Source organism: Macaca mulatta, chromosome 14 (genome assembly GCF_049350105.2).
Source record: "Macaca mulatta isolate MMU2019108-1 chromosome 14, T2T-MMU8v2.0, whole genome shotgun sequence".
NCBI classification, from domain to species: Eukaryota; Metazoa; Chordata; class Mammalia; order Primates; family Cercopithecidae; genus Macaca; species Macaca mulatta.
In genome coordinates, this window is record NC_133419.1 from 59,536,261 (window position 1) to 59,562,117 (window position 25,857).

At 44.9% G+C, this 25,857-nt stretch overlaps 2 protein-coding genes across 42 annotated transcripts in view; one reads left to right on the forward strand and one right to left on the reverse strand.

Annotated features, from left to right (window-relative positions):
- Positions 1-10,087: 10,087 nt before the first annotated feature.
- CNGA4 (cyclic nucleotide gated channel subunit alpha 4) lies at positions 10,088-15,565 on the reverse strand. Its single transcript, XM_015114988.3, has 6 exons — positions 15,383-15,565; positions 15,166-15,267; positions 14,857-14,963; positions 13,935-14,580; positions 12,862-13,211; positions 10,088-10,705 (listed from the first exon to the last, which is right to left on the reverse strand). The coding sequence occupies exons 1-6, from the start codon at positions 15,442-15,444 to the stop codon at positions 10,245-10,247; spliced, it is 1,728 nt and encodes a 575-aa protein (XP_014970474.1). The 5' UTR covers positions 15,445-15,565; the 3' UTR covers positions 10,088-10,244.
- Positions 15,566-19,907: 4,342 nt separating this feature from the next.
- FHIP1B (FHF complex subunit HOOK interacting protein 1B) overlaps positions 19,908-25,857 on the forward strand; it is a 32,802-nt gene continuing 26,852 nt past the window's right edge. For 5 of the 41 annotated variants that reach the window (XM_077960755.1, XM_077960730.1, XM_077960742.1 and 2 more), the window contains exons 1-2: positions 19,979-20,075; positions 24,151-24,233. The gene's annotated coding sequence lies outside the window, so the exon portion shown is untranslated. 41 annotated transcript variants of the gene reach the window in all.

Here is a 25,857-nt window from a genome sequence, read left to right on the forward strand (position 1 = left end):
AAAAAGACTGAAGATACAGGAGAGAGAGAATGGTTAATTAATAATGCAAGGTTCCTGAGGAGTCAGGGATGTATGCAATCCAGAGTGGAAGTGGAGGATCCTAGCTTTTGATTGCAGTAGAGACTCAACTGTAAGAGGAAATTAGTAGAAGATGATTATACATGAAAATAAGCTATGGCCAACAAAATAACAGCTACATTTCCTAGATGTAGGAAGTGCAAAAAATGCACATTATGACTAGGTAGTATCTGTAGGTAGAAGTGATATATGCAGCTTCCACATCAAGGCCTTAAAGGAGAGAAATGGACCTTCTCTTCCTCTCTGCCCCTATGGGAGGGCAATAGGAATGTAAATAGGAAAGCAAGCCACCTTCAATCCTGTAGTAAGGGTAACATATTAGGGATGGCAGAATGACAAAATGGAAGGAGTCTGGGTCTCCTATACTCTCAATCCATTTTATCATCCCTGGTTCTTCTGCATGAAAAAGAAACTACAGTCTTAAGTTCTTACAATTTTTTTCTCTACCGTCATGGCAACCTAACCTACATCTTAACAAGACAGTTGTTTGTAGGTTTGGTAGGGAGCTGCTGTCTGATAGTTTTTATTTTTGCTATGAAGTTGGAGATCTGGTTATCAGAGAGTGGTGTGTGTGTGTGTGTGTGTGTGTGTGTGTGTGTGTGTGTGTGTGCGTGTGCCCGTGTGTGCATGTGTGTGTGTGTGATGAAAATTTTTAGTAGTCAAGATGGTTTAAGAAAACAATATATAATGGGAGAAGGGAAAGGAGACCTGAGGAATGTAGTGAGATAATAGGAAAATACTGAGGGCTCACTTAAGGGTTGATGACTACGAATTTCTAGTGGGATCAACTTCTCAGCAGAGCTCGGCTGGTTGGACGCAAGCAAGGAGAATGTTCATGGTTCAGTTCATCCAAAGTTGGAATTTTACCAGATGAACGGAATGGCAAAATAAAGGGACAAGTGTGAAATAATGAATCATAAAATCTCAGCTGGATGTGGAGAAGAAAAAATTATATTCCAAGGGTCTGGCTCCTGCCCTTGTTACTGCATTTGGAGATAGGGCCTTTAAAGAGGTAATTAAAGTTAAATAAGGTTATAAAGGTGGGGCTAGAACTGTTCATTACAAGATGGGGAAGAGATACCAGATATCTTCCCATCCACCATTTCCCTCATCCCCTCCCACCCCTTCCCCCTGTAAGCCACACACAGAGGAAAGACCATGTGAGGATGCTGTCTGTAGGCGGCCCTCACCAGAAATTGAATGTGTTGGTACCTTGATCTAGGTTTTCTAGGCTCTAGAACTGTGAGAAAATAATTTCTGTTGTTTAAGTCATCTAGTCTGTGGTGTCTTGTTTTGGCAGCCTGAGCTGACTAATACATGCCCCTTTCTCCAACAGTTTCTCAGACTTCTCGCTATATTACTGTCATTACTTACTTTCTATCTTTTCTTTACTCTTACACCCAAACACTGGCTCTAGCTGGATGGTCATACTTGGCTTGAGGAGCCTCAAATATCTTATATTTTCCTTATGGATGCCATGTTTTCATTATCTTTGTATCTTGCTCATATTCTCCCCTCTAAGTAAATGCAGATGGGTATGGAAGGTGAGGGCTAGGAGATGGCATGTGTAGATTGATTTCAAGATGTTTTGTAAAAGGGAAAATAAAAAACAAGAAATAGCTATAGTGAAGAAGGGAGGGGGGACAGAGGATGGAGGGGAAAGGAATGAAAATGCAGTGCTAAAAGGGTAGAACTCATTTCTCGAAATCATGAAATTACATCTATACTTCCTTTGCTAGAGATAAGCCAGCATTTTGGAGAGAATGAGATATCTCAGGGCAGGAAAATAGGGATGCTTTAGATCAGAGTAAGGAGGGAATTGCAAAGCCAATATGGGCAAAGCCATATGAAAGAGACTTGGACCCTTGTCCAGGAACAAGTCAGAAAACTAAGAGGTCAAGGAAGCACATGCAAGAGGTCCTGAAGTAGGCTTGGGCTCAGTCCTGAGGGACTCTGTCTTTCTAACTCAAGCCTTCACCTGACCAGGTTGTTCGTTATTTGGTTTTAGTTTTGGTTTTGGTTTTTTAGAGGGGGATTTTGGGCCACCTAGCTTGACTCTTGTAGCTAGAACAATTTACTTTCCCTTTTGGGAAGTCTCAATCTCCCATGGTACTGCCCCATTGGCCCAAATGTGGGCACATGATCCTTCTTTAAATACTCTATATCATAACTGAGATAAGAGGGGAACATTTAAATAAAACTTCAGTAAATATTCATGGGAAACAACTGAAGAGAGCAGAACATAGTGCCTCATGCACAGTGCCAGATAAGCTGCTTTATAAGGTACTGCTTATTTTAGGTAGCTTGCAAGGTCCACAAAATATCAGTGCTTTTAACCAGGAAACCCAGTGTTTACATTCCCAGAAGTGTGAGGGTCATGTAATAGGCTCTGCCTCCAGCACTCCTGGTTCTGACGCACACACGTACAGCTAGGGTCTGGTGCTAGGAGAGAAATCAGCTACAGTTCAGTCTTTGGGGTGCCCAGCTTGCCCTTTTCTCCATTGGCTCAGCCCTCCCTCTGTGTCTGATTAGGCCACCTTCTCCTCATATCTTTCAAGACCTTCTGTTCTCTGCATTTCTATGATGTGCAGACTTTCTTCTGTGCTGAGCTCCTACCCACACATTCCCTGCCCATGCAGGAGGCCCTTCTCTTGGGATGGTTAAACAGAGGGAGCCAGCTGAGAAGGCAGATGGGCTACAGCCAGAGCAGGCAGGGCTATTGAGCAGACAAAAGAAACCAGGACAAGGACTGGCCTTTCAGATGCTTGGGGCTTGTGTTGGGGAAGAGCAGAGGCACCCATTCAGGGGCTGACTCTGGCTGGATACTTACTTGACTTCAGATGTAGACCTTCACGGGTAGGCCAAGAGAGGCCTAGATCTCCCAGGTCAGGGCCTCACTCAAAGGTTAAAAGAGCCAACAGAAGATCATTCTGAGAGAAGGCTTCCATGAACGCATATAAGCTAATAGCCTCTGGGACCCTGTCTGTTGGACATACTGGTGAAGAAAAGGCTGAGGACAACAGGCCAAGGTATGGGAACTGAAAAGGTGGAGACAGACACAGAGAGGGTTCATGTGAGCTAGTAGTGAGAAGCACAAAGACTTTTCAGTCTGTGGGGAGGGCAGTCTGAATGTTCCCAGTCACTCATTCAGTGGTGCTGCCTGCGACAGGGCTGCTTTAGGCTCTGATTAGTACATCCTCTTCAGTAACATCTCTCAGCATTACCACTGGTATATTTCAGTCATTGTGACAAAAGCTTAAACAAGAGCAGTTGAGATCATAATTCCCCAACATTGTTGCCTGTCCCTAAGATTCCATTTCTCCCTGAGAAATTCTCCAAGGTTTTCAAGGCATTGCAATCCTAAAATCTGGGAGGGAGCTGGAAGGAAGGAAGGAGGAAGTGCCTTCTGCTCTCTCCTGGCCAGACCTGGTATTGCCTGCGTAACCTGGAGGCCCTGCCAGATGCCTGGAACAAATAGAGCAGGACAACCTGTGCCCAGGGCCCTCAAAGACACAGTAACTGCTAGAAGGACACGAGTAATAGCCATAGCTACTGTTAATTATTATGAAATTATCACCTTCTAGGCACTAGTAGGCAGTTTACATTCATTATCTTGTTTAGATTTTTAAATCTTCAGCATTTCTCTAAACAACCCTGAAAGATTTTGAGGAAGAGGCTGAGAGTCCCCCAGCTAGGAAGTGATGTTTCAGAACTAAAATACAAGTCTGGTTGGCACCTAATGCATGCTGTTTTCTATATGTTGTACTTTAAGGCCAGCCTAACATTTGCCCTGACTTGGGTCATGGCTCTGATCCCAGCTCTAACCCAGCTTGACCACATCCTCTGATCCTAGCCTCAAGCCAAACTCCAGCTTAGCCCAAACTAGAATCCTCTCACCCTGCCTCCTGCTTCTGACTCCTAGTGTTTGCACCAGGAGTAAACACTCCACTGGATTGAAAGGCCCCTTTCCCTAGGAATCTGATTTCCTCCCAAGCTTGATACTTTATTTCCATCTGTCTTATGAGGCTAGCAGCCAAACCCCAAGAAAGAAAGGGTGGGGTGTGGTGGGTCTAAGAAGATTCTGTGGGAGTGTAGCTAACTGGGAACACCAAGGAGGAGTCTACATCCCAAATCTTAGCCAGACTGGGGTTTCCTAAGGGTCATGACCCAAGGAAAGAAGTAAATGAGGCCCCAGGTCCTGTAGGAGGGAACAGAGCTAAGCCTGAAGCACTGGGGCTCTCAGAAGGAAGGTCCTAGAACAGTCTTGACACCTCTATAGAAATCTAGCAGTGACTCTCCAACTCCTGCCCTCCTCTCACAGCTGTATTTTGTGCAGACCCTGCGGCTGGAATTGGGAGCTCTTATCCAGAGTAGCTGATGGTCCTTTATCTTTGCTGGCAGGCAGCCTTGCCAGTGACTCACAAGCTTTCCCTGGCACAGCTGGCTTCTTCCCCCTGGTTACTGCAGTTACTACCCCTGACAGTCATTCTCAAGCAGGGAAGAGCTCGCTTGGCCCTGGCCTCAAATCAGGTGATTCCTTTCCTTATTTCGCTAAAAGAAACAATATGACAGACCTGGGCTTCATTCCTTGTGACTTAGGGACCCTGTGATATTGGGCAAGTTATCTAATCCCAGAATCTTGCTTTCCTAATTTCAAAATGGGGTAGCAATGACATCTTTCTCATACAGTTGTAAGGTTTGAGACAATGCACTTAACCCAGGATCTGGCATAAAGAAACTTCTCAATAAATCAGATCTAATATCTTTAGTGGCTCTGTGGGCTTCAGATTCCTGATCTGGAAAGATGAGCATCATCATCATCATCATAGTATTAATATAATAATTTAAATTTCCTCACACTGTTTTAAGAACCAAATCAGATAATACATGTAGAGCAGTTTGTGAATTATTCCACAATAGTGTGTAAAAAATTAGACATTTGATTTTCTAAATCAGATAATTCTCATCCAAACTTTTAAATACTTACTTTATGAAAGATCTATCTATCTATCTATCTATCTATCTATCTATCTATCTATCTATCTATCTATCTGCCTACCTATCATTTAATTTCAATAGTTTTGGGGGTACAAGAGGTTTTTGGTTACATGGTTAAGTTCCTTAGTGGTGATTTCTGAGATTTTAGTGCACTCGTCACCTGAGCAGTGTACACTGTATCCGACATATAGTCTTTTATCCCTTACCCCCTCCCAACCTTCCCCTTGAGTCCCCAAAATTGATTATATCACTTTTATGCATCCTCATAGTTTAGCTTCCACTTGTGAGAACATGCAATATTTAGTTTTCTATTCCTGAGTCATTTCATTTAGAATAATGGTCTTCAGCTCCATCCAAGCTGCCAAAGACATTATTTCATTCCTTTTTATGGCTGAGTAATCTTCCATAGTGTATACATACCACATTTTCTTTCTTTCTTTCTTTCTTTCTTTCTTTCTTTCTTTCTTTCTTTCTTTCTTTTTTCTTTCTTTCTTTCTTTCTTTCTTTCTTTCTTTCTTTCTTTCTTTCTTTCTTTCTTTCTTTCTTTCTTTCTTTCTTTCTTTCCTTCCTTCCTTCCTTCCTTCCTTCCTTCTTTCTTTCTCTTTCTTTCTTTCTTTCTTTCTTTCTTTCTTTCTTTCTTTCTTTCTTTCTTTCTTTCTTTCTTTCTTTCTTTCTTTCTCTCTCTCTCTCTCTCTCTCTCTCTCTTTCTTTCTTTCTTTCTTTCTTTCTTTCTTTCTTTCTTTCTTTCTTTCTCTCTTTCTCTCTCTCTCTCTGTTTTTTTTTTTTTTTGACAGAGTCTCCCTCTGTCGCCCAGGCTGGAGTGCAGTGGTGTGATCTTGGCTCACTGCAACCTCCACCTCCCAGGTTCAAGCTATTCTCTTACCTCAGCCTCCCGAGTATCTTGGATTACAGGTGTGCCACCATGCCCAGCTATTTTTTTTTTATTTTTAGTAGAGATGGGGTTTCACCATGTTGGCCAAGCTGGTCTCACATTCCTGGTCTCAAGTAATCTGTCCACCTCCACCTCCCAAAGAGTTGGGATTACAGCCGTAAGCCACCTTGCCTGGCCTTACATACCACATTTTCTTTATCCACTTATTGGTTGATGGGCATCTAGGTCGGTTCCATATCTTTGCAATTGTGAATTGTGCTGCTACAAACATGTGTGTGCATGTGTCTTTTTCATATAATGACTTATTTTCCTTTGGGTAGATACACAGTAGTGAGATTGCTGGATCAAACGATAGTTCCACTTTCAGTTCTTTAAGGAATCTTCATACTGTTTTCACTATATGGGAGATTTAATCTCAGTTGTGTTTTGGGCTTTCTTCCCACTCTCTTTCCCAATTTAGGGCCTTACAAAAGTCTCTGGGGCTTTTATGTTGAACAGAACATCTGGGGCAGGGCCTCTGGTCTTTGGAGCATGCTGATAATGCTGGTATGTGCCTTGTTCAAGCTTGCACACTTCTAGGGTAATGCTGGTATGTGCCTTGTTCAAGCCTGCACACTTCTAGGGGGTGCTGCTCTGAGTCTCCAGTACCTGTTCTGGCATAGTGATCATTCTCCAGTTATTTCCAAAGACTCAACTCTTAGTGTTCCCTATTTTGGGCCCTCATAGAAAATGGAGTCTAGGCTGCTTTTTTCCTTAGAAATCCTGTGGTGGAATTCTGACTTCTATTATTTTGCCCTCTGATGTTATTCCCAGGATTATGGAAAAGGGACATTGAGAATGTAATTAAGTTAGTTAATAATCAGTTGATCTTAAAATACGGAGATTATTCTGGATTATTTAGGTGAACCTACTCTAATCGGATGAACCTAAAAAGGAGAGATCTTTCTCAGCCTGGTAGTAGAAGGGGGAAATGAGAGATTTGAAGAATGAGGAAGATTTAATATGCCTTTGTTGACTTGAAGATGAAGGGGCCATGTGTCAAGGAATCAGAGATCTTTGTCCTACAGTCAATGGAATTCTGCTAACAACTTGAATGAACTTGAAGGCAGATTCTTCCCTACAGTCTCCAGGTAACAGCCTAGTCCAACTGAAACCTTGATTTCAGCATTGGGAGGCCCCGAACAGAGGTCTAGTTGACTGACACTGTGCTTGTATTTCTAACTTACAGAACTGCGAGAATAAATGGGTACTGTTTTAAGCTGCTAAATTTGTGGTAATATGTTATAGCAGCAGAAAAAAAAAAAAAACCAACGTGCACACACACACAAAACAAACAAACAAACAAAAAACCCCACAAAACACAAAACAACAACAACAACAACAACAAAACTCTCAAGAATCTCATTCCTTTCCCTTGTCTTAGGGAATCTCCCCTCCGCAGAAGAAACTTCTGCTTCTTAAACTCTTGTTAAGCTCTCACAGACAACTGGGTACAATTTACCTCTAACTACATCATTTGTGAAATCCTAGGAGCCCTATTTTTCAAAAACAAAATCTTGGCTGAGCGTGGTGGCCCACACCTCTAATCCCAGCACTTTGAGAAGCAGAGTCAGGCAGATCTCTTGAGTCCAGGAGTTTGAGACCAGCCTGGGCAACATGGCAAAACGCTATCTCTGCAAAAAATACAAAAATTAATCAGGCGTGGTGGTGCACACCTGTGGTCCCAGCCACTTGGGAGGCTGTCGTGGGAGGATTGCTTGAGCCAGGGAGGTAGAGGTTGCAATGAGCCAAGATGGCACCACTGCACTACAGCCTGAGCAACAGAGTGAGACCTATCTCAAAAACAAAACAAAACAAAGAAAACCCCAAGACCCCCACAAAATCTCTGGCAAAAAGTTTCTGTTAATTTCTGCTTCTGATCCTGTAATTCAAAAGCTTTAACTTTTAAGGGACAAAGATTTAGGTCCTTTCTTATGATGGGAGGAGGGATAAAATCAACAAAATCCAAATGAAAATTTTAATAAAATTTTTGGCCACATTTATAAGTGTATAGCCTAGTGCTTGATACACATTAGTTAATATTCTTTGGACTAAAAGAATTTATTTTATTTCTTGGTTATTCCAGGAACTTAAAATTGTGTTCACTTCTGTACATCCTGACCTAATTCTACTCAGCCTGTCCCAAATTGCCCAAATACTGTCTTCAACAGGGTGAAAAAACCAATACCACAACTAGAGGACCTCAGAAAGCAACTGATGCTATTCAAGGTGTCTTATGATACGGTGGCTCCACCATGAAGATTCTGATCTCCTCATCCTGGAATAGCAGAGGCCAAGCAAAACGGATAGCTGGCCCTTTGAGAGTTTTGTTTCCGCCACCACAAAATGCCAGATAACCAGTTATCACCCTGCTAGTGCTATAGACCAGAATTAGATGGCATGGCAAAGGCCAACTGTTCTAAGAGAGCCTTCACTGGGCACAGGTGTGCACATTGTAATATGTCAGTGAAAAACTTGTTCTCAACTCCTTAAATCCGTCAGATGCCACCCAAATGGCCTTTACGATGTACCCATCCATTCTAGTTCAAGACGATAGGAGGGCAGAGATGACAGAAAAACCTCTCAAGAAATTGACACACATCTTCCTCCAACATTTATCCTCTGTCTGCTTCAACTCTCTCTTCTTACCAAACATATATCTGGGTACTTACTAGGTATCAGGCACATCCCTGGGGACACAGAGATGAACAAGAAAAACCCAGTGTTGGCCTTGTGGATCTTATATTTCGTGCAGAAGACATATCACAAAAAACTATATATTTTAATATATATATTTTATTTTTGATTTTATTTTAATATGATTTAAAGGTGATTACCTCATAATCTCTCCTGAGAGTACAGATACATCACTCAGTTATATCTATAGGTTAAATCCTGGATATATTTTAAACTACCACCTGGCACAGCTCAGACCTCAAGACTGGCCAGGCCCTGGAGGAGCTGCAATGGTGACTCAGGGTGAATCTGGTTCAGATGTGACTTCAGACTCCTCCCCATAGACCCTATGATACCTTTCCTGCCCCAAGTACAGACCTCCTTCCAAGTATACCAGAGTCAACTCCAAAATTCCCAACACCCTCATCTCTAATTGCCTCTGACCGTAATATTCCACTGAACCTAGTCTCTACTCTCCCCTATGTTTTGGAATACTGTGCAAAGAAGAAGGGCTGGATTTCCACCAGCACCAACACCAGTTCCAACAACTGTCATGGTATGGCTGGGCCAGGTGAATGGTCCTGTTGGAACTATTCACCCTCTTTCTGTTGGGAGAATGGAACTATTCTTCTCTTGGAATCAGCCCTGAACACAGGGAAGCCCTGGATCTAGGCTCCAGGGCTGGCCAGAGGGAAGAAAAAGAAGAAGTATCTGCTCTGGCCCATTTAACTAGATGAAACCTCTCAGAGCTTATAAATCGAGAACATATGCTCTGGTGTGGGATGCAAAGGCCAGTGTGCATGGGCACTGTTACAGCAGTGTGATGTGAGAGCCTGCTTTGCCTAGGCTGAATATTGATTCTCTATTCTTAAGGTACCTCACCTCTGACTCTAACCCACTAGATACTACACAGTTCATGCTCATCACCTCTGAGACTCAGAATTCAGGCTTCAGAGTTCAGAATTCAGACAGAATCCATCCCGGCCCACCATTGACTTTGCCTTTTCTTTCCAGCCCCATAAATGCTTAGGGAGGAGGCAAATACTTTATTGAAGTGCAACTTTCAGGGTATACTTGTGAATTGCCCATATGGGAAACATTCAAAAGACATCTTAGACCTAGAGGGCCCAGGGTGTGCTTTTGTGTTTTCACAAGTGTGTGCACACCTGTGAAGGGCATCTGTGTCTATTGGTGTATGACTGCCAGCATATGTGTGTTTAGGAGGTGCATGACTGAATGTGTATATATTATGTAGGTGTAAGATACATCAGTGCTTGTGAGAAAGCATGTGTGCTGTGTGCTCTGAGAATGGAAATTCCAGAGCATTTTAGATGGAATGCACAGTCTTGGGGCCAACAGGTCTATGAGCAACTGTGTGTGTGTGTGTATTGGTAAGTGGGGGCTGAATGTACACTATACTCCTATGTCTCTAACTGGGCATCTACAGACCAATTTGCTCCTGTGTCTGTGATCCCACAGACAGGATGACAGAGTTGCAGCAATTAGGCTTTACTACAACTGGATTCACTAGGAGGTGGGAATCCTGGGGATAGGCATGGGGTCACTCTGGACCTGGGGGTCCCTCCTGCGTGGCCCTGCCCTCTTCATCTTTGGAAGTTCCCTCCCCAGGCTCACCCTCGTCATCAGCCTCAGCCAGGTCCTCAGGCATCGGCCACTCTCGAGTCTGCCACTCCAGCCGCTCAACGCGGTAAGCAATCTTAAGTGCGCTGGACTCCAGCTCAGCCAGGAGGCGAGCAAACTTCGTCTGTAGATCATCCAGTTGCTGGTCTAGGCCTCGTAGCCGGGACTCTGTGGCCTCCTGCAGGGCGATCTCAGCTGCCTCAGCATTCACGTCCAACTTGTTCATTTTCAGCAGGATCTCACGTCCCTTCCCTTCCATGACGGTCTGTGCCTGTGGATACTCGCTCAGCACCTCCCGCAGGTCCTCCTTGCTCAGGCAGAATAGGTCTGAATAACCTATGCTCTTGATGTTGGCTGTGCGGCGGTTCCCAGACATATTCCCTGTGGCCCATGGGCAGATGGAGGATAGTTAGCAGGAGGGTGAGAAGGTGGCATTTCACTCCTGAACCAGGGCCTTCACCTCCATATTTGTGCTTCTGAGCCTCTCCTTCTGCCTCATTAATTCTTTCATTTAGTAAAATACTGGGGACCAGGCTCTGTGCTGGGTGGGTATCAGTGACCTGCCTCAAATAATTCAGTCTAGAGGAGATACACTTATATTGGAATAGTTGCATAACAGTATGGCTGGTGCAGTGCAGACAAATTCATCAGGTGTTGTGGAAAGGCAGGCAAAGAACCCCTACCAAACTATAAGGCAAGGAATTTAGGGAAGTCTGGAGGAAGGGATGTCCTAAGATATAATTTGAATATTTGTCCCTGCCCAAATCTCATGTGAAATGTAATCCCCAATGTTGGAGGTGGGACCTGGTGGGAGGTGATTGGATTATGGGGGCAGATCCTTCATGGCTTGATGCTATCCTTGAGATAGTGAGTCACGAGATCTGGTTGTTTTGGTTGTTTGAAAGTGTGGCACCTCCACCAACCCTTGCTCCTGCTCTCACCATGTGACATGCCTGCTCCCCCTTTGCCTTCTGCCACAATTATAAGCTTCCTGAAGCCTCCCTAGAAACTGAGCAAATGTCAGCACCATGCTTCCTGTAAATCCTGCAGAACTGTGAGTCAATTAAACCTCTTTTCTTTATAAATTATCCAGTTTCAGATATTTCTTTACAGAAATGCAAGAACAGTCTAATACACCTGAACTGAGTAGGAAGTAACTAGGGGGAGGAGGACAAGTCGGGGTAGGGCAATCTAGCCAGAAGGAGGAGCAGGAACAGAGGGAAGTGGGTAGAAAAGAGTCAGTTGGATGCATAAAATAGTAAGCAGCTCAGAGTGGGAGAAGTGCAGAGTGTGGGGACGGTAGAGAGAGGGGAGATCTAGGTCACGCTGGGTCTCATAAGCCATGACATGAAGTTCAGGCCTTATGCTGAGGGCAGTAGGAAACTATTGAAATATTTTAAGCAGGGAGCTGTGTGATATCCTCTGCAGTTTAGAAAGATGTTGGTGGAGAATGGGTGGGGAGATAGGTGAGGCTGATTATTGCAAAGTCTTAGAGCTAGAAGGACCTTGGACAAGGGAAAGGGAGCTACTATTTGTTGAACACTTGCTGTATGCCAAGCATTGCACTGGATGTCTCACTCACATAGCTCGTTTATTCTCACAGGTAACTCTGGGTTTTTATTATTATCCTCATTGGATAGGTGATTAAACTGAGGCCTAAATAGGGAAATGACTTGTCCAAAGTCAAACAGACAGCATCTTACCACATACAGGATGTGGAGCCTGAGGGGATCATTGGAGGACAGATGTGAGGCTTTCAGAATCCCTGAGTAGAATTCTCATGCTGAGAGAGCCAGAGCACATCCAGCCTCTCAGTCTGTGACAGTGTGCTCACCCCATTTGTAGGATTTCCTGCTTGCACGACCTCATGCCTAATACCTATGATTAGGCATAACAATTCCTACTGCACAGGGCTGATGAGAGGAAAAAGTAAGCCAGTAGGTAGTACCTGGCTTGGCCAAAGGTGATGGTCAGTAAATGGGAACTTCTTCTCTTCTACCTTTCTCTTTCCACTTGTCTGTAAAAAGGTTGTTCTTTCCACTCATCCCACATGTGTATACCTGTGAAACCTTGGGCAAATCACCCAACTTCACTGAGTTTGATTTCCTTATCTTTAAAATTGGGATAAGAATAGTACTTATCTTATAGAACTGTTGCAGGAATTTAACGAGTTTATATCATATGAAGCACTTAGAACAGGGCATGCAGTAAGCAGGTAATAAATATTAGCTGTTATTATTATTATTATCTTTATCACTGTTCACTAGTCTATTGGTGCTTCAGGTGAATATCCACAGAGCAAGTCTACTCTCTCTTCCACGAACCCACCCTGTTCACTGGTCTTGGCTCAGCTTCTCAGGGAATGGATCCTCTATGTGTTGGTTTTCTCCTGAGCCATCTAGTGACTCAGAGAAGGGCCAGGTTTCCTCAATCAGAAGTTTAGGCCTGAAGTACTATCTGGTCCCAGCACTGGGCTCTGTTGTTCCCCCCTCCCCCCACCCTGTCCTCGTCCCTGGAACAAATACTGGGATACCCACCTTTGATGTTGATGATGCTGATCTCCCCAAAGTAGAGTCCTGCACCGAGCACAGCATACTGTGTGATACCATCATCTGCCACCACGGCCAGTTGACCCTCTCGGATGATGTACATCTCTCGGCCAATGTCCCCTTTGCGGCATACATATTCGCCTGGTGAGTAGGTCTGGGGCTGCAGCTTCAGCACCAGCTCCTCCAGCAGGCTGGCTTCACAGTTCTGAAAGATCTGCACCTGGCTCAGAATAGTTAGGTGCACAGACACAGCCACTTCTGCCCGCAGCCGCTCAGGCAAGTGCTGTAAGATGGCTACCTCATTGGTTATCTTCTTGTTGATCTGCAGGTGCTGATACCTGAGAGTAAGGACAGTGCCATTTCCTTACCAGCCCTTTGTATGTCTGCCTCCACCCCTTCCATCAGGGCTCAGCTCAGCTCCAGCGAAGAATCTCACCATACTGAGATCTAACAGGGGTCGTGGGAGTACCTGACAGTTGGATCATCTGTTTTCCAGGGCATAGACACCTCTACCACTTTGCATAACCCTTCACCTCCTCCTGTCAGGCTCTACCCTACTCACCAATCAGTGATGTCTTGTTCCACCCCTACCCTTAGCTACCTCAGCCACCAAGGTCCCCCTCCTCTCTGGAGACCCTCTGCTCTCCTTCCCCAACTTTGTGACACTTCCTTTTGTTCAGTCCACAGTATGGATCACCATAGGTAGTCAATGATCTTGTTGCTGACCATTCTCAGGGGGATTGCCTTTCTTCACCCACTCCTTCCAGAGCCTTCTGAGCCCTACCAGGCAGTGGCAGTTCCCATTCCATGCTCTCCATATTATCCTTTTTTGGGTATGAGCTCCTCTCCCTTTCAGTCTCTTACCCACTCCCTCTCCCAAGTCCTGATTCCCTCAGTTGAAAGAAGTTTCCTCTTTCCAAGCCCCACCCAGCAAACCCACAGCTGAATGCTACATTTTGATTACCTTGCCTGGCTCACTAGGCACTAAGTACCCAGTCACCTCCCTCAGGTTCCATCACGTACACTGGTCCCTGTCCTGGTCGGGAACCCCGCCTTCTCACCAGTCAATAACTCGCCGTTCCAGCTTGTGGTTGACGTGCTGCAGCTTCATGTACTTCTTCACCAGCGCATGATCTGGGTAGAAGGCTGCATCTGCAGTGTTCATGTTGTAGATGACAGAACTCATGCTACCCATGATGGTGGCGAAACCCATGACGGCCAGCAGGAAGTCGCCCACCATGAAGAAGTACTCCTCCTCCCGGGCTGGCGGCGGTGTATCGCCCACTGTAGTCAGGATTAGCGTGGAGAAGTAAAAGCTGTAGAGGTACTGGCGCCGCAGCCGCTCAAAGCCAGGCTGCGCGGGGCCCGGGTACACCCATGTGTCACGCCCGAAGCCCAGATACCGGGATAGGGCAAAGTATAGGCAGCTGTTCCAATGGATGACGACAAAAATGTAAAGCATCAGTTTGGCAATGCGAAAGGCATTTGGGTAAGCTGTGCGGGTCTCTGTGCGGTCGAAGGCCTCGAAGAGGCGGGGTGCGCGGAGAAAGCGGTTCAGCCTCAGGGTGGGTGTGTGCGGACCCAGCCGCACGTAGACCACGTCTGTGGGCATCAGGGAAGCCAGGTCCAACAAGAAACTCCAGGTGCGAACGTAGCGACTCGAGATCCTACCCTTGTCCACCACCAGGATGCCCTGTTCCAAGAATCCTGGGGAGAGGTGGCGGGTAGGAAGGGGACCTGCTGTAGTCAAGCTTGGACTGGGCATGAGCTGCCCAGGGCAGGCCAGGGAGACTGTCTGAAGGACAGGGTGGAGCCGGGTATAACTCTGCTCTGGGGTTTCTGGGGTGAGCACTGGGATACTCTCAGGCCTGGAGGCACGCGAAGGTGCTAGCATGGCGGGGGGTGCCTTTCTTGTTACTTCTTAAGTGGCTATCTTTAGGAAGGGAAGGTGGAACAAACGGTCATTCCTAGAAGCTCACTGACCTGTGTGGAAGCGCACCACAATGTCTAGTAGGTACAGCAGGTCACTCGTGTAGTCCAGCACCAACCAGGCCACCAGATAACCGTGCTGCAAGTCCGGGAAGCAGGCTCTGCAGGGCAGGGTTAATCATGATCGGATTAAGGGCACCCTCTGTGTGTGAGGCGTCTCCCTAAGGCCCTCAACCCTCTGTCTCAGACCCTCCCATGGAAGTTGCTCCTCCTCCTTGCCCCACCAAGGGTCTGCCCTTCTCCTTGGCCTCTCTTTAGTCCTCTTTTTGGCTTCCAGCCCCTCCCTTAGCACCCCTGCCACACCTGCACACGAGGATGATGAGGTTATACATGACTGGGAAGACCATTGTGTTCAGCCACCAGTAGTAGTAATCCCCAGATGGGTCCAGGACAGGCAGCGACTTCCTGTAAGAAGGAAAGTCTTGCTTCATTTATTCACCAGGTATTCAAAGTTGTAGTTGTGACTGGGGTACCAAGAGGAATGAGGAGAGATCCCACACAAGGGACCAGGACTTCTCACCTGTTCTTGGATGGGGCTGAGGGACTGGACTCTGTTGTCTTCACTTTGGTGTCCTGGCTCATAGTTCTGTGGTCTGGTGCTGGGGTGTGAGATATTCACACCCTCTCTGCCTGTAGGGGACTTGGGAGTTGGGGGCTAGTGCCTGACTGCCTGAAGGAGGCTGCCCTTGGGCTCCTGGTGTGACTTCTTTGTCTTTGAGGCTCTTAGCAACACAGCCAGAGCTAGCGCTACTGAAGGGGTGGAGACGGTCTAGCTCTAGCACTCTGCCTGCCCAGCTAAACACCTCTAATAAGATCCCTGGAGAAGGTGGGGGTGCATGCCTCAGAGGGAAGCCTGGGTCTTGTCTCTGTTTTCCTCCTCCCCTCTTTCCACAGCAACTGAGCTACATAGGTGTCCTCTGGGTCAGAAGACCTGAGTTTTAGTGTAGGATCAAACACTCTGTTTTATCTTTGTACATTCTCTGTTTGGGCCTCACTATTTATTTATTTAACAATTATAACTGAATGGCTCATCTATGTCAGGTGCTAAACTATTCTCCAGGGACAAAGAGATGTCTCTCACATGAGAAGTGAGCTCTATTTTTGTAACCTACATCCCACCCATATCTACCTCCACCTACATCTTCCCCCATCACACCACTATCATAGATAGTGCGATGGGGCCATCCTATGGTTCTTTTGTGTTCATTTCCTTCTTGTTACTTCTAGTACCTCATCCTACCAACTACTCCATGTGTTTTATGGTCCCTAATCTTTCAACTTTTCTCTTTTTGTGAACCTGCTTAAATATCTCCTACATCAAAACAAACACTATAAGTTCTCCCTCAACCTGATGTTCCTTTCACTGCTATCATCTTTCTCAGTCAACAAGTCAAAATCATAACACCCATAGGCAGGTGTTCTGTGTGCCAGGCCAATATTGTGCTAAGTACTAGGAATTGGAGATGAATAAGACACACTCTCACCTCTCCAGAAGCTCACAGTCTGCTAGGTGAAATAGTCAGGCCAGCAGGTAATTACACATTAGGTAATTAAACAGCAGCAGTCATTGCCAGGCTACTGATGAGTACTCTGTTAGGTGGATACACAGAAGGTTATTATAGTATCCATGAAGTGTCCCTACAGAGCCTGGGTTCTACAGGATGAATAGGAGTTGGGTACAGAGATGGGAGGGTGAAGAGCACTAGAGGCAGAGTGCACAAAGTGGGCAAAGGCATAGAGATATCAAAAAGCATGGGTGACTGGGCAAACATCAATTGGCTTTTTTAAGATGGCCTAGCGGGTAGCGGTGAGAGATGAGGTTGAATGATAGACAGAGGCCAGCTCAGGAAGAGTTCTGTCAGCCATGTTATAAAGCTTGGATTTTACCTAATGGCAACAGAGAGCCTGTGAAGAGTTTTGCACAGTTCAGTGATAAAATCCGGTTTGTGTTTTTGGAGTGTTTCTTAGAAGAAAAACCTGTGGTCCCTAATTAATTTTTGTAAAACTCTCTTTTCCCATGGCTTCTTAATTTCTTTTTGAAAAGTATTACGCTTGTTAAAATAAAAAGACAATATTCAAAATAATGCAACAAAATGAATAAAATCCTTTGTGATGCCATAATGTCTTAGTTTTCTGTTTATTTATTTTTAGTGTCTTTCATAAGCTCCTCTGTCTATTCCTTCTATGACGGTGTTTTTTTTTCTTGGATTCTGTTCTAGGCTTTCCACTTTTGCCATCCTCCTAACGCTGTCTGGTTGATGTCAGTCACCCACAGACTTGCTTTCCCATACAGTGGCTCCCGAGAACTCTCCCTGAGCTGCGGTTTTCTATATGACTAACTGCTCACTGGATGTTCCTACTTGGATATCCTGCAGTCACCTTCAACCCATTGAGTCTATAACTGAGCTCATTATTTTCCTCCACTTTTTCTTCTAGAATTCCTATCTATGCCCTTTCAGCAAAAAACCTATGACAGCATTTATTATTATTACTGTATAACATTGTGGCAGTTAAAAAAAATGTTCACAAATTCTTCGACACCAATCCCTTGTGATAGTTTCAACCAATAGAGTATAGCAGGAGTGATGTTGTATGACTTCTAAGGCCAGATCATAAAAGGCCATGCAGCTTCCCTCTGGTTCTCTTGGAATGCTTCTTGTCTGGTAGCTCCCTCTCAGGATGTTCCCTCCTGGAACCTACCCATCATATTGTGAGAAGTTCTGTTTGACAGTTTCCCCACTGACTTTCGCTTTTTCGTTATCCCAGCCCAGGAATTAGATGTGTGACTGAAGAAGCCTCCAGATGCTTCCAGTCACCAGCCTCAAATCACCCCTAGATGTTCAAGCTTTACAGATAAGGCCCCAGATATCATGGAATAGAGACAAGCCATTCCTGTTGCATCTTGTCCAAATTCCCAGAATTTGTGCACATAGTAAAATGGCTATTGTTTTTATGACACTAAGTTTGGGTTGGTTTGTCACAGAGCATAGTAACCAGAACAAACAAACACAGAGAAAGGTGTATAATCCTTAAGTGTACAGCTTAATACATTTTCACAAAGTGAACACACCCATATAACCAAGCACTCAGGTCAAGAAACAGAATATCACCAGTGCCTCAGGAGCCCCACTCTGCCCCTTTCAGTCAATGTTTTTCCAAGAGTAATCACTACCTGAATTCTAATATCACAGTTTAGTTTTACCTGTTTTTGAATTTATGTAAACTAAGCATTAGTTTTTAATTCTTCCTCTTATTTTCCTCTTCTATCCACCCAATAATCAAACCATGGTGATCTACCTTCTAGAAGTCCACATGTCCACTTCTCTGCATTTCTGCTACTCTAGTTTGGGCCTTATCAGCTTGTTTGGCCTTCTGCAAAGTCCCCCTCACTATCAATCTATGTATAAAATTCTTTATAGCTATCATCCCAAAAATAAAATCTAAATTCCTTAACATGGTTTATAAAGTTCTCCAGTCCATGTCTTCAGCCTCATCTCACAATGTTTCCTCACATGTTGCCTAGGCTCCAGACACACTATACTGACTGCAGTTCTTATAGCACCTCCCACATGCTGTCCATTCTTCCTTTCTCTGGTATATGTTGATCCTTTGGTCTGAAACTTCGATTTCTTTTTAAATACTTTTTATTTGAACTAATTTTAGGCTTACAGAAAAGTTGTAAAAATAATACAGGGTTCTTATGAATTCCTTATCCATGTTCCCCTAACGTTATGATCTTATATAACTAGAGCACAATGATAAAAACCAGGTATTTAACATTGGCAAAATACTTTTTTTTTTTTTTTTTGGAGACGGAGTCTCACCCTGTTGCCCAGGCTGGAATGCAGTGGTGCCATATCGGCTCACTGCAACCTCCGCCTCCCAGGTTCAAGCGATTTCCCAGGTTCAAGCGATTCTCCTGCCCCAGCCTCCCAAGTAGCTGGGATTACAGGAGCACGTCACTACGCCCAGCTAACTTTTGTATTTTCAGTAAAGACGGGGTTTCACTATGTTGGTCAGGCTGGTCTCGAACTCTTGACCTCGTGATCCGCCAGCCTCGGCCTCCCAAAGTGCTGGGATTACAGGCGTGAGCCACTGCGCCCAGCCGGTAAAATACTTTTAAAACTACATACTTTATCTGAAACTTCTATTTTTCTATTTTAGTTTATCTTACTCTTGCTTGTTTCCCAAGACTCGGCTTAGACACCATCTCCTCCTGGAAATCTTCTTTAAGCTCCTTCACCATACCTTCCTCTCATCCTCTATACATACAAATCATGCTAAGTGCTGCTTCTAGATGGCCCCCGTAGTAATGCACTTATCACACTACGTTGCAATTCTCTGAGGTCCCGGAGAGCAGAGACTGGTTCTAACTGATCTGGAATCCAGCTGGGCATGCAGGTACTTATTCCGTGTTCCTTGACTAAGTGCTCAAGGGGTCACGGAGCAGCACAGCACAAAGGTGTTGGGCGAGCCAGGGGCAGTCATCGCTGGGGTACTAGAGACCAAGCTATGCACGACGAGGCAGCAAAATGAACTAGAATGCCCGCAGTCAGCCCTCTCCAGGCCTCGCTTTTCCGCAGGCCGGGCCCACCTAATGATTCCTCCTGTCTTTTCGTGATAGCCACGCCCCTCATGCCCACTCTTCCACTCCACGCGTCGCCCGGAATCCGTGGCCCCACCCCTTTCTCGTCTTTCTTCCGGCTCCATCTCTCTCAAGCCCCGCTCTTCTGATCTTTCCCTGCCTGTAAAAGTCGCGTCTCTCCTTAGGTCCCGCCTTCTGCCCTCTGGTTCGACCTTTCCTTCCCGGGCTCCGCCTCCGCTCTGCGGGCCTCCACCTTCCCTGAGGCCTTCCCCTATGACACGCCGGAGTCCCTCTGAGGGGCGGGATTTACGTACGAAGGGGCGGAACCAAGAGGAGAGGCGGTGCTCCTCCCTCGGATAGCCGTCGGCGATCCCGCCCCTGCGTTCAGCCGTTGCCAGGAAACAAGCGTCCTTGCTCCGGTTTGGTCGGGCTCAGCCAATGAGCTGGCACGCCATTGCCCAGTCGTGCGTCGCCGGGCGGTTACGTGTGGTGCGCGGGGGCGCGGACTGCGTGTGGCGTGGGGCGGGGCGCGGTTGGTGCGCCTGAGAAGCGATGGCGGCGGTCTGAACTCACCTAACACTGCCGCAACAAGCGGGCCCGGCCAGGTTCGGCGTTCCGTGAGTGAACAGTACGCATGGGCCAGAGGGCCTGGAGAGGCAGGCGCTTGGGAGGATGAGAGACTGGGAAAAGACAGTGCCGGGTTTGGTTACTGTACTGGTTGTGAGGTGTTGGCAGGTGGTGAGGGTCCGGGTGTGAGTGGCTAAGATAAGAGAAGGAAGATGAGAGCTTACAGGTGAGTGGACAAATGAGGGGCTGTGAGAGGCTGGCTGCTTTCGGAGGTGCCAAGTTGAAGGGACTCCTGAACGCGGTTTACTAAAGCTGGGGCCACTGAGGGCTGAGTTGAAGGATACTCTGGGACTAGTGTGAGGGGGTAAGGCCTGCGCGAGGAGAGGGAGAGTCAAAGGCGCAGCTGGGAGCCTGCGGGGTGGCGGCAAATTGGTGAGGGAGTTAAAGGCGGGGCATGGATGGAGGGAATTAGGGCTGTGAGACTTGGATAAAGGTGAGAGGTTGATTCTGAGGCCTCCCTCGATGGACTGTCATGTTCAGTAAGAGCAATAGTTTAGGCGAAGTAGGGCAGCTTGGATGGAAGTGTTGTGCACCTGACTCCTCTGCTCCCATGGACTTTCCATATTCTGGAGGACAAGAAAATGAAGGTGTGTTGGGCAGTAGTACTATGGTAATGAAAATAATATTTGAGGCTCAGTCTTCAGCAGAGTAATCACTGAAACTTCAGTTCCTTCGACTCCCTCCTCTGGACTGCATAGTTGAAGATGGGCCCTCTCATGAAGGGTTTTGCGCTGTGACAGCTTGTGTTTTCTCTCTACCTCCTTCTGGACAACCTTATTCGACTGCTGCTCCTTACCTGTGCTTAACTGTGGGTCTTTGATTGGACTGACCATATTCAGTTGCTAATTCTACTTTTATGGAGGTCATATGGTTTGCCCTATACAGCACTGTATTTAGGGTTCCGAACAGGGTGGCCTTGCTGTCCTTTCTTACAGTTGAATGTTTTAAAAAGCTAGCATATATTATATTTAAAATGTATGTTTGATGAGTTTTGACATGTGTAAACATCTGTGAAACCCATCATCACTCTCAAGATACTGAACATTTCAACCACCTGAAAATTCATCTCTTCATCTCCACACCCTGTAATTGGGTTCATCTTACTAGCATTCTTTTAGGTCCTCTTCTCCCCACCAACCCAAATGCACATGAAATTCTGGAAAGTTGTGTTGGCATTCAGTGATAACGGCCGCTTTCATACTACTAAATTTTCCTCTCTACTGCTAGTCTGTCATGGGGTTGGGACATCCTGATTCTTTCCACACTCAGGAAGAGTTAAGTCTTTCCTTAACTCTACATTGGACAGGGCGAAACCATTCCCCGAGAATTAGACAGCCTCAGTCCCCATTATTTTCCAGAGTCAGCTTCAGAGCCGACTCCTCTGTCCTGTGGTATATTCTCATTGCTTCTTTCTGGAGGACAAACAGGCCTCCATATTGGTAGAACACTTGGCAACTTGCCCAGACAGTCAGAACTTATAGTTCAGAGTTTAGAGTAGTGATTCCTAAACACTGGACCAAGGACCCTGTACATGATAAAATTATCATCTATCCAAGATGGAGGGAGAGAAACAAAGACAGCATGGTTAGTTATAAGATAAATTTATTATCAGAGATTATCATTCATATTCTTTTGGTGTTGAAGTGCTCTTTCATTGATGCAGTAATGGTAACAGTAGATGGTGGGTTAAAAAAAGATCTAATTTATGTAAATAAAAAGTGACAACCCAATTTTTAATTTAAAAAATTATTTCTATAGCTTTATGAACTTCAGAAATTTAAAGTGATGATGGTGTGGCTGTTGTATTAGGTTGAGGAAGCATACATTTTTACAATGGTTCTGTGTAACTTGACATCTGAACAACATTCATGCTTTACATAGGGATTTCAAATTTTATTATACTGATTTATATAGATACCTTGTAAAGTAGACAAAGACAGGAACTTTCATTTTATAGATGAGAAATTAAATTCAATAACCAGAGGTCATATAGGGATACAGTGGGAAAGCTGAACCCAGAATTTTGTCTCGGAGAGAGAGACTTTGGTAAAGAAAATTTATAATAGACACTGAAGGTGATGTGGGAGGATTTTTTAATGATTTGTAATTGTTCAATTTCCAAAAGACAGAAAAGGGACTGTGAGGGTGACATAGGGATGAAGGTTATGGACATTGGAACAGGTATATATAATACCTGGATCACATCTTGATAGTGGATCATGTCATGATAGTGATAGGATGAATCAAATCAAATATCAGATGGCTCTTAGGGACTGTCTAAATTCTTGGTTATAATGGAGAAAGCACTGGATTTGGTAAGCTTGTTGTTTGCTATACCAAACTCTGTTGAAATAGTAGTGCATTAAGTATAATGGATTTTGATTTGTGTCATATAGTGAGTGGTAGGTCTGAGAGGACGAAACATACACGAGGATGATAATGTAGAGATAGAAACATGTTTAGGGTACTATGTTAATCATTTATTCCATGTCTGCTCTGTGCCAGACACTCTACTAAGTACTAGGAGAATGAATTCATTTATTCATTCAACAAATACTTCTTGAACACATAGTTTGTGCTTGTGATGCTCACATATTATGGGATAACAAGATGAATAAAACATGGTCATCTGAGCACTCAAGGGATTTTCAGTCTAGTTGGGAGAGTTAGACACATGAAAACATAATTTCAGTTTAGAGAGAGAATGTGAAATGTGAAAATATATCATAATAGGCCGGGCGTGGTGGCTCATGCCTGTAATTCTAGCACTTTGGGAGGCTGAGGCAGGCGGATCACTTGACCTCAGGAGTTTGAGAGCAACCTGGGCAACATTTTGAAACCCTGCCTCTACCAAAACAACAACAACAACAACAACAACAACAAAACCACCATGAAAAAAAACCCACCAAAAATTAGCCAGGTGTGGTTGCACATACTTGTGGTCCTGGCTACTTTGGAGGCTGAGGTGGGAGGATTGCTTGAGCCTGGGTGGCAGAGGTTGTAGTGAGATGAGGTCACGCCACTGCACTCCAGCCTGAGTGACAGAGTGAGGCCCCATCTCACCACAGGTATCTCGAAATTAACATGTCCAAAACAGAATTCATAGTCTTTGCCCCAAAAGGCCGCCTTTGCACTCATATCCCCATCTCAGTCCAGGCAAGGACTACATTGTCATCTTTCATACTTCCTGCTCTTTTACTCCCTGCATTCAATCATTTGCTAAAATCTTAATACATTTCCCTCTGTGTTATCTCTCTTCTCTATATCTCCATTGCTACATCTTCACTGTTAAAGCTTTAGTTTAGCTCCCCCTCACCTCATGTGATTTTTTTTAAAACAATTTTTTGTCTTAAAACTTGCTCTTTTCTAGTCCATCCCTAGAATGATTTTTCTGAAAATATACATCTGATCACCGCACTCCTCTGCTTAAAAACTTTTGGCTCTTTGTGTCCTGTAGGACAACATCCAAATTTCTTAATGTGGCATCATTTAGCTTCAGCTCACCTCTCCAGTCTCATCTGTCACTCCCTAGTCTGTGTTCTAGTTTGAAGAAATTGTTCAGAGTTCCCTAAAACCGTGCTGCTTTTATGAGCCTTGAAATCTTTGTAGTAGCTGCTTCCTCTACTAGGAATGCCTTTTCTTCTCTGCCCAGCTAACTTTCCTTATCCTTTAGGATCTAGTTCAGTTTCACCTCCTTTTTGACATCTTTGTCAAGGTAGAGATAACTGTGTGTGACATGAGGATTCATTGCTGTAAAGAGGAGTCACTGTAGAATAGAGGTTCACTTTTGTGAATTAGATGGGCTGTGCTGGAGTCAGATGAGGAGATCCCTGCAAGAAGCAGAAGCGATACTGTGGGGAGGGAAGGGAATGAGTTGGGACCATACCCTGACATCCCATTTGTCTGAGGGATGGAAAAGCAGGGAAGGTATGTGTAAACTGAGCTGTAGTAAATTCCTAGTAGGTGGTGTTTTTGGTTTGTTTGTTTGTTTTTTCCTTTGTATTACTATGAGATTTTAATCAGGTCATTCACCTTTCAGTATTTAGTGTAACAGCCCATTCATCCTTCTTGCCTAGGAAGAGCCATCGTAAGGAGAGAGAAACCACAGAATTTTACTGACCTGTTCTTGGAAGATCATTTTGGTCTCTCCCTGTCCAACGTAGGTGTTGCAGGTATATCCCTTCCCCCAGTTCCCTCCTCTCTGCCTCTCCCAGTGCAAAGGTTCATAAGTGAGGCTGAGCCAATTCCTGCCCTGTATCTGCCGTTCTGAGGTTCGTTGTCACCCTTGCTGTGTGTGGCTGTAAGACTGTATTTTGGGCTGTAAGGTGAGTGCTTGATTTTGGCCATTTTGGGTCTGAGAGATCAGCTCCTGCCCCTTTTTACTCTGTGGCTGAGCCTGAAGGTAAATCAGGAGAGTGGGGGGTTCTGCTGTTTTTTTTTTTTTTTTCTGGACTTTGCTATGGGAGGAAAGGACACCATAAGAGGGTGGTGATTTTAACTTCTTCTTTATCTTGTTCTGAATGTTGCAGAGAGTCTAAGTGGGTGATAGGAATACCAAACTATGACTTTCTTTTAAGCTTTTGTTGTATGTGAACAGGGCCCAGTTTAAGTGTTGGCTTTTGGAATCTGAGATGCTGATTCCAACATCTTCTCTTGAGGTCTTTGAAATGGCATTGTAGAACTGGGGTGGGCAGGCGGGTGAGGAAGGGTCCTGGAGGCTAATCTTACTTGGTTCCATGAGCAGTGCCCTTTGTTGGTCAAGTGGTGGACCAATAATGGGCACCTCAGGTATATTGCAAGCTAGGAGCAGTTAATGTTCGGAATTAAATTCCAGAAGCTGGAGGCAGTTTAGTTTTGGATATGTTAAGACTTTACTGAGACTGAATGCTTGGCCTTTCTTCAGCTGACTGAGGTATGTATGGTAGGCGATAAGGATGGACACATCAGAGCAGGTTATATCTCTTCTCTTAGAGATATGGGCATCTGGGTCAAATAGGATCAGGAGAAGGAAGGAGGAAAGGGACATGTAATTTACAGAGTATCTTCTTTATGGTTGGAATGCTACCTAAGTTATTATATGATTTAATTTTTAAAACTAGCAGTAATTATTTCATTAGGAATTTATAGATGAGGAAGCTGAGGCTCAGATATGTGAAATGGTTTATTTAAGGTCACACAGCTGGAAAATGGTGGACTGAGATTCAAACCACTGAGGGACTCCAGAGTTCAGACTTTATCTACTACTCTGTGTTATTCTTGTTTGATTGTCTTTGTTTTCATTCTTCCAATGAGATACGATTGAGAAGAGTGTTCCATAAGCAGTAATACTCTTTTTTCAGTGAGGCTGTTTGCAGGTGACAGATAGCTCAAGCTGGGTTTGGGAAGAATTTAATAAAGGGACTATATTTACAAAGATATGGGTAGGGTTTAAGGAAACCAACAGGGGGATGGTGCAGTATCCCAGGGCTAATAACTGTAAGAAGGGCTAGCCATAGGGGAGAGTGCTTACCACTTTTCTCAACTGTTGACTTTTCCAGTCCATACCATAAATAGCTGGGTGGATGGATAAGTACTTGTTCCAGTGCATCCCTGCTGATGGCTACTAGTCTTTGTGGCTGTGTTGATGATTTATTAAGAAACCATGTATGAAAGACTGAGCAGTGCTTCTGTGGCTTTGCCACCTTCTCACCCATTTTCTTCTCTCCCACCCACAGTCTTCTAGGTGAGTGAGGGAGGGAAGGCGGGGTGGGGTTGGTGGTGGATTGAATGTTAGCTTCCCTCTT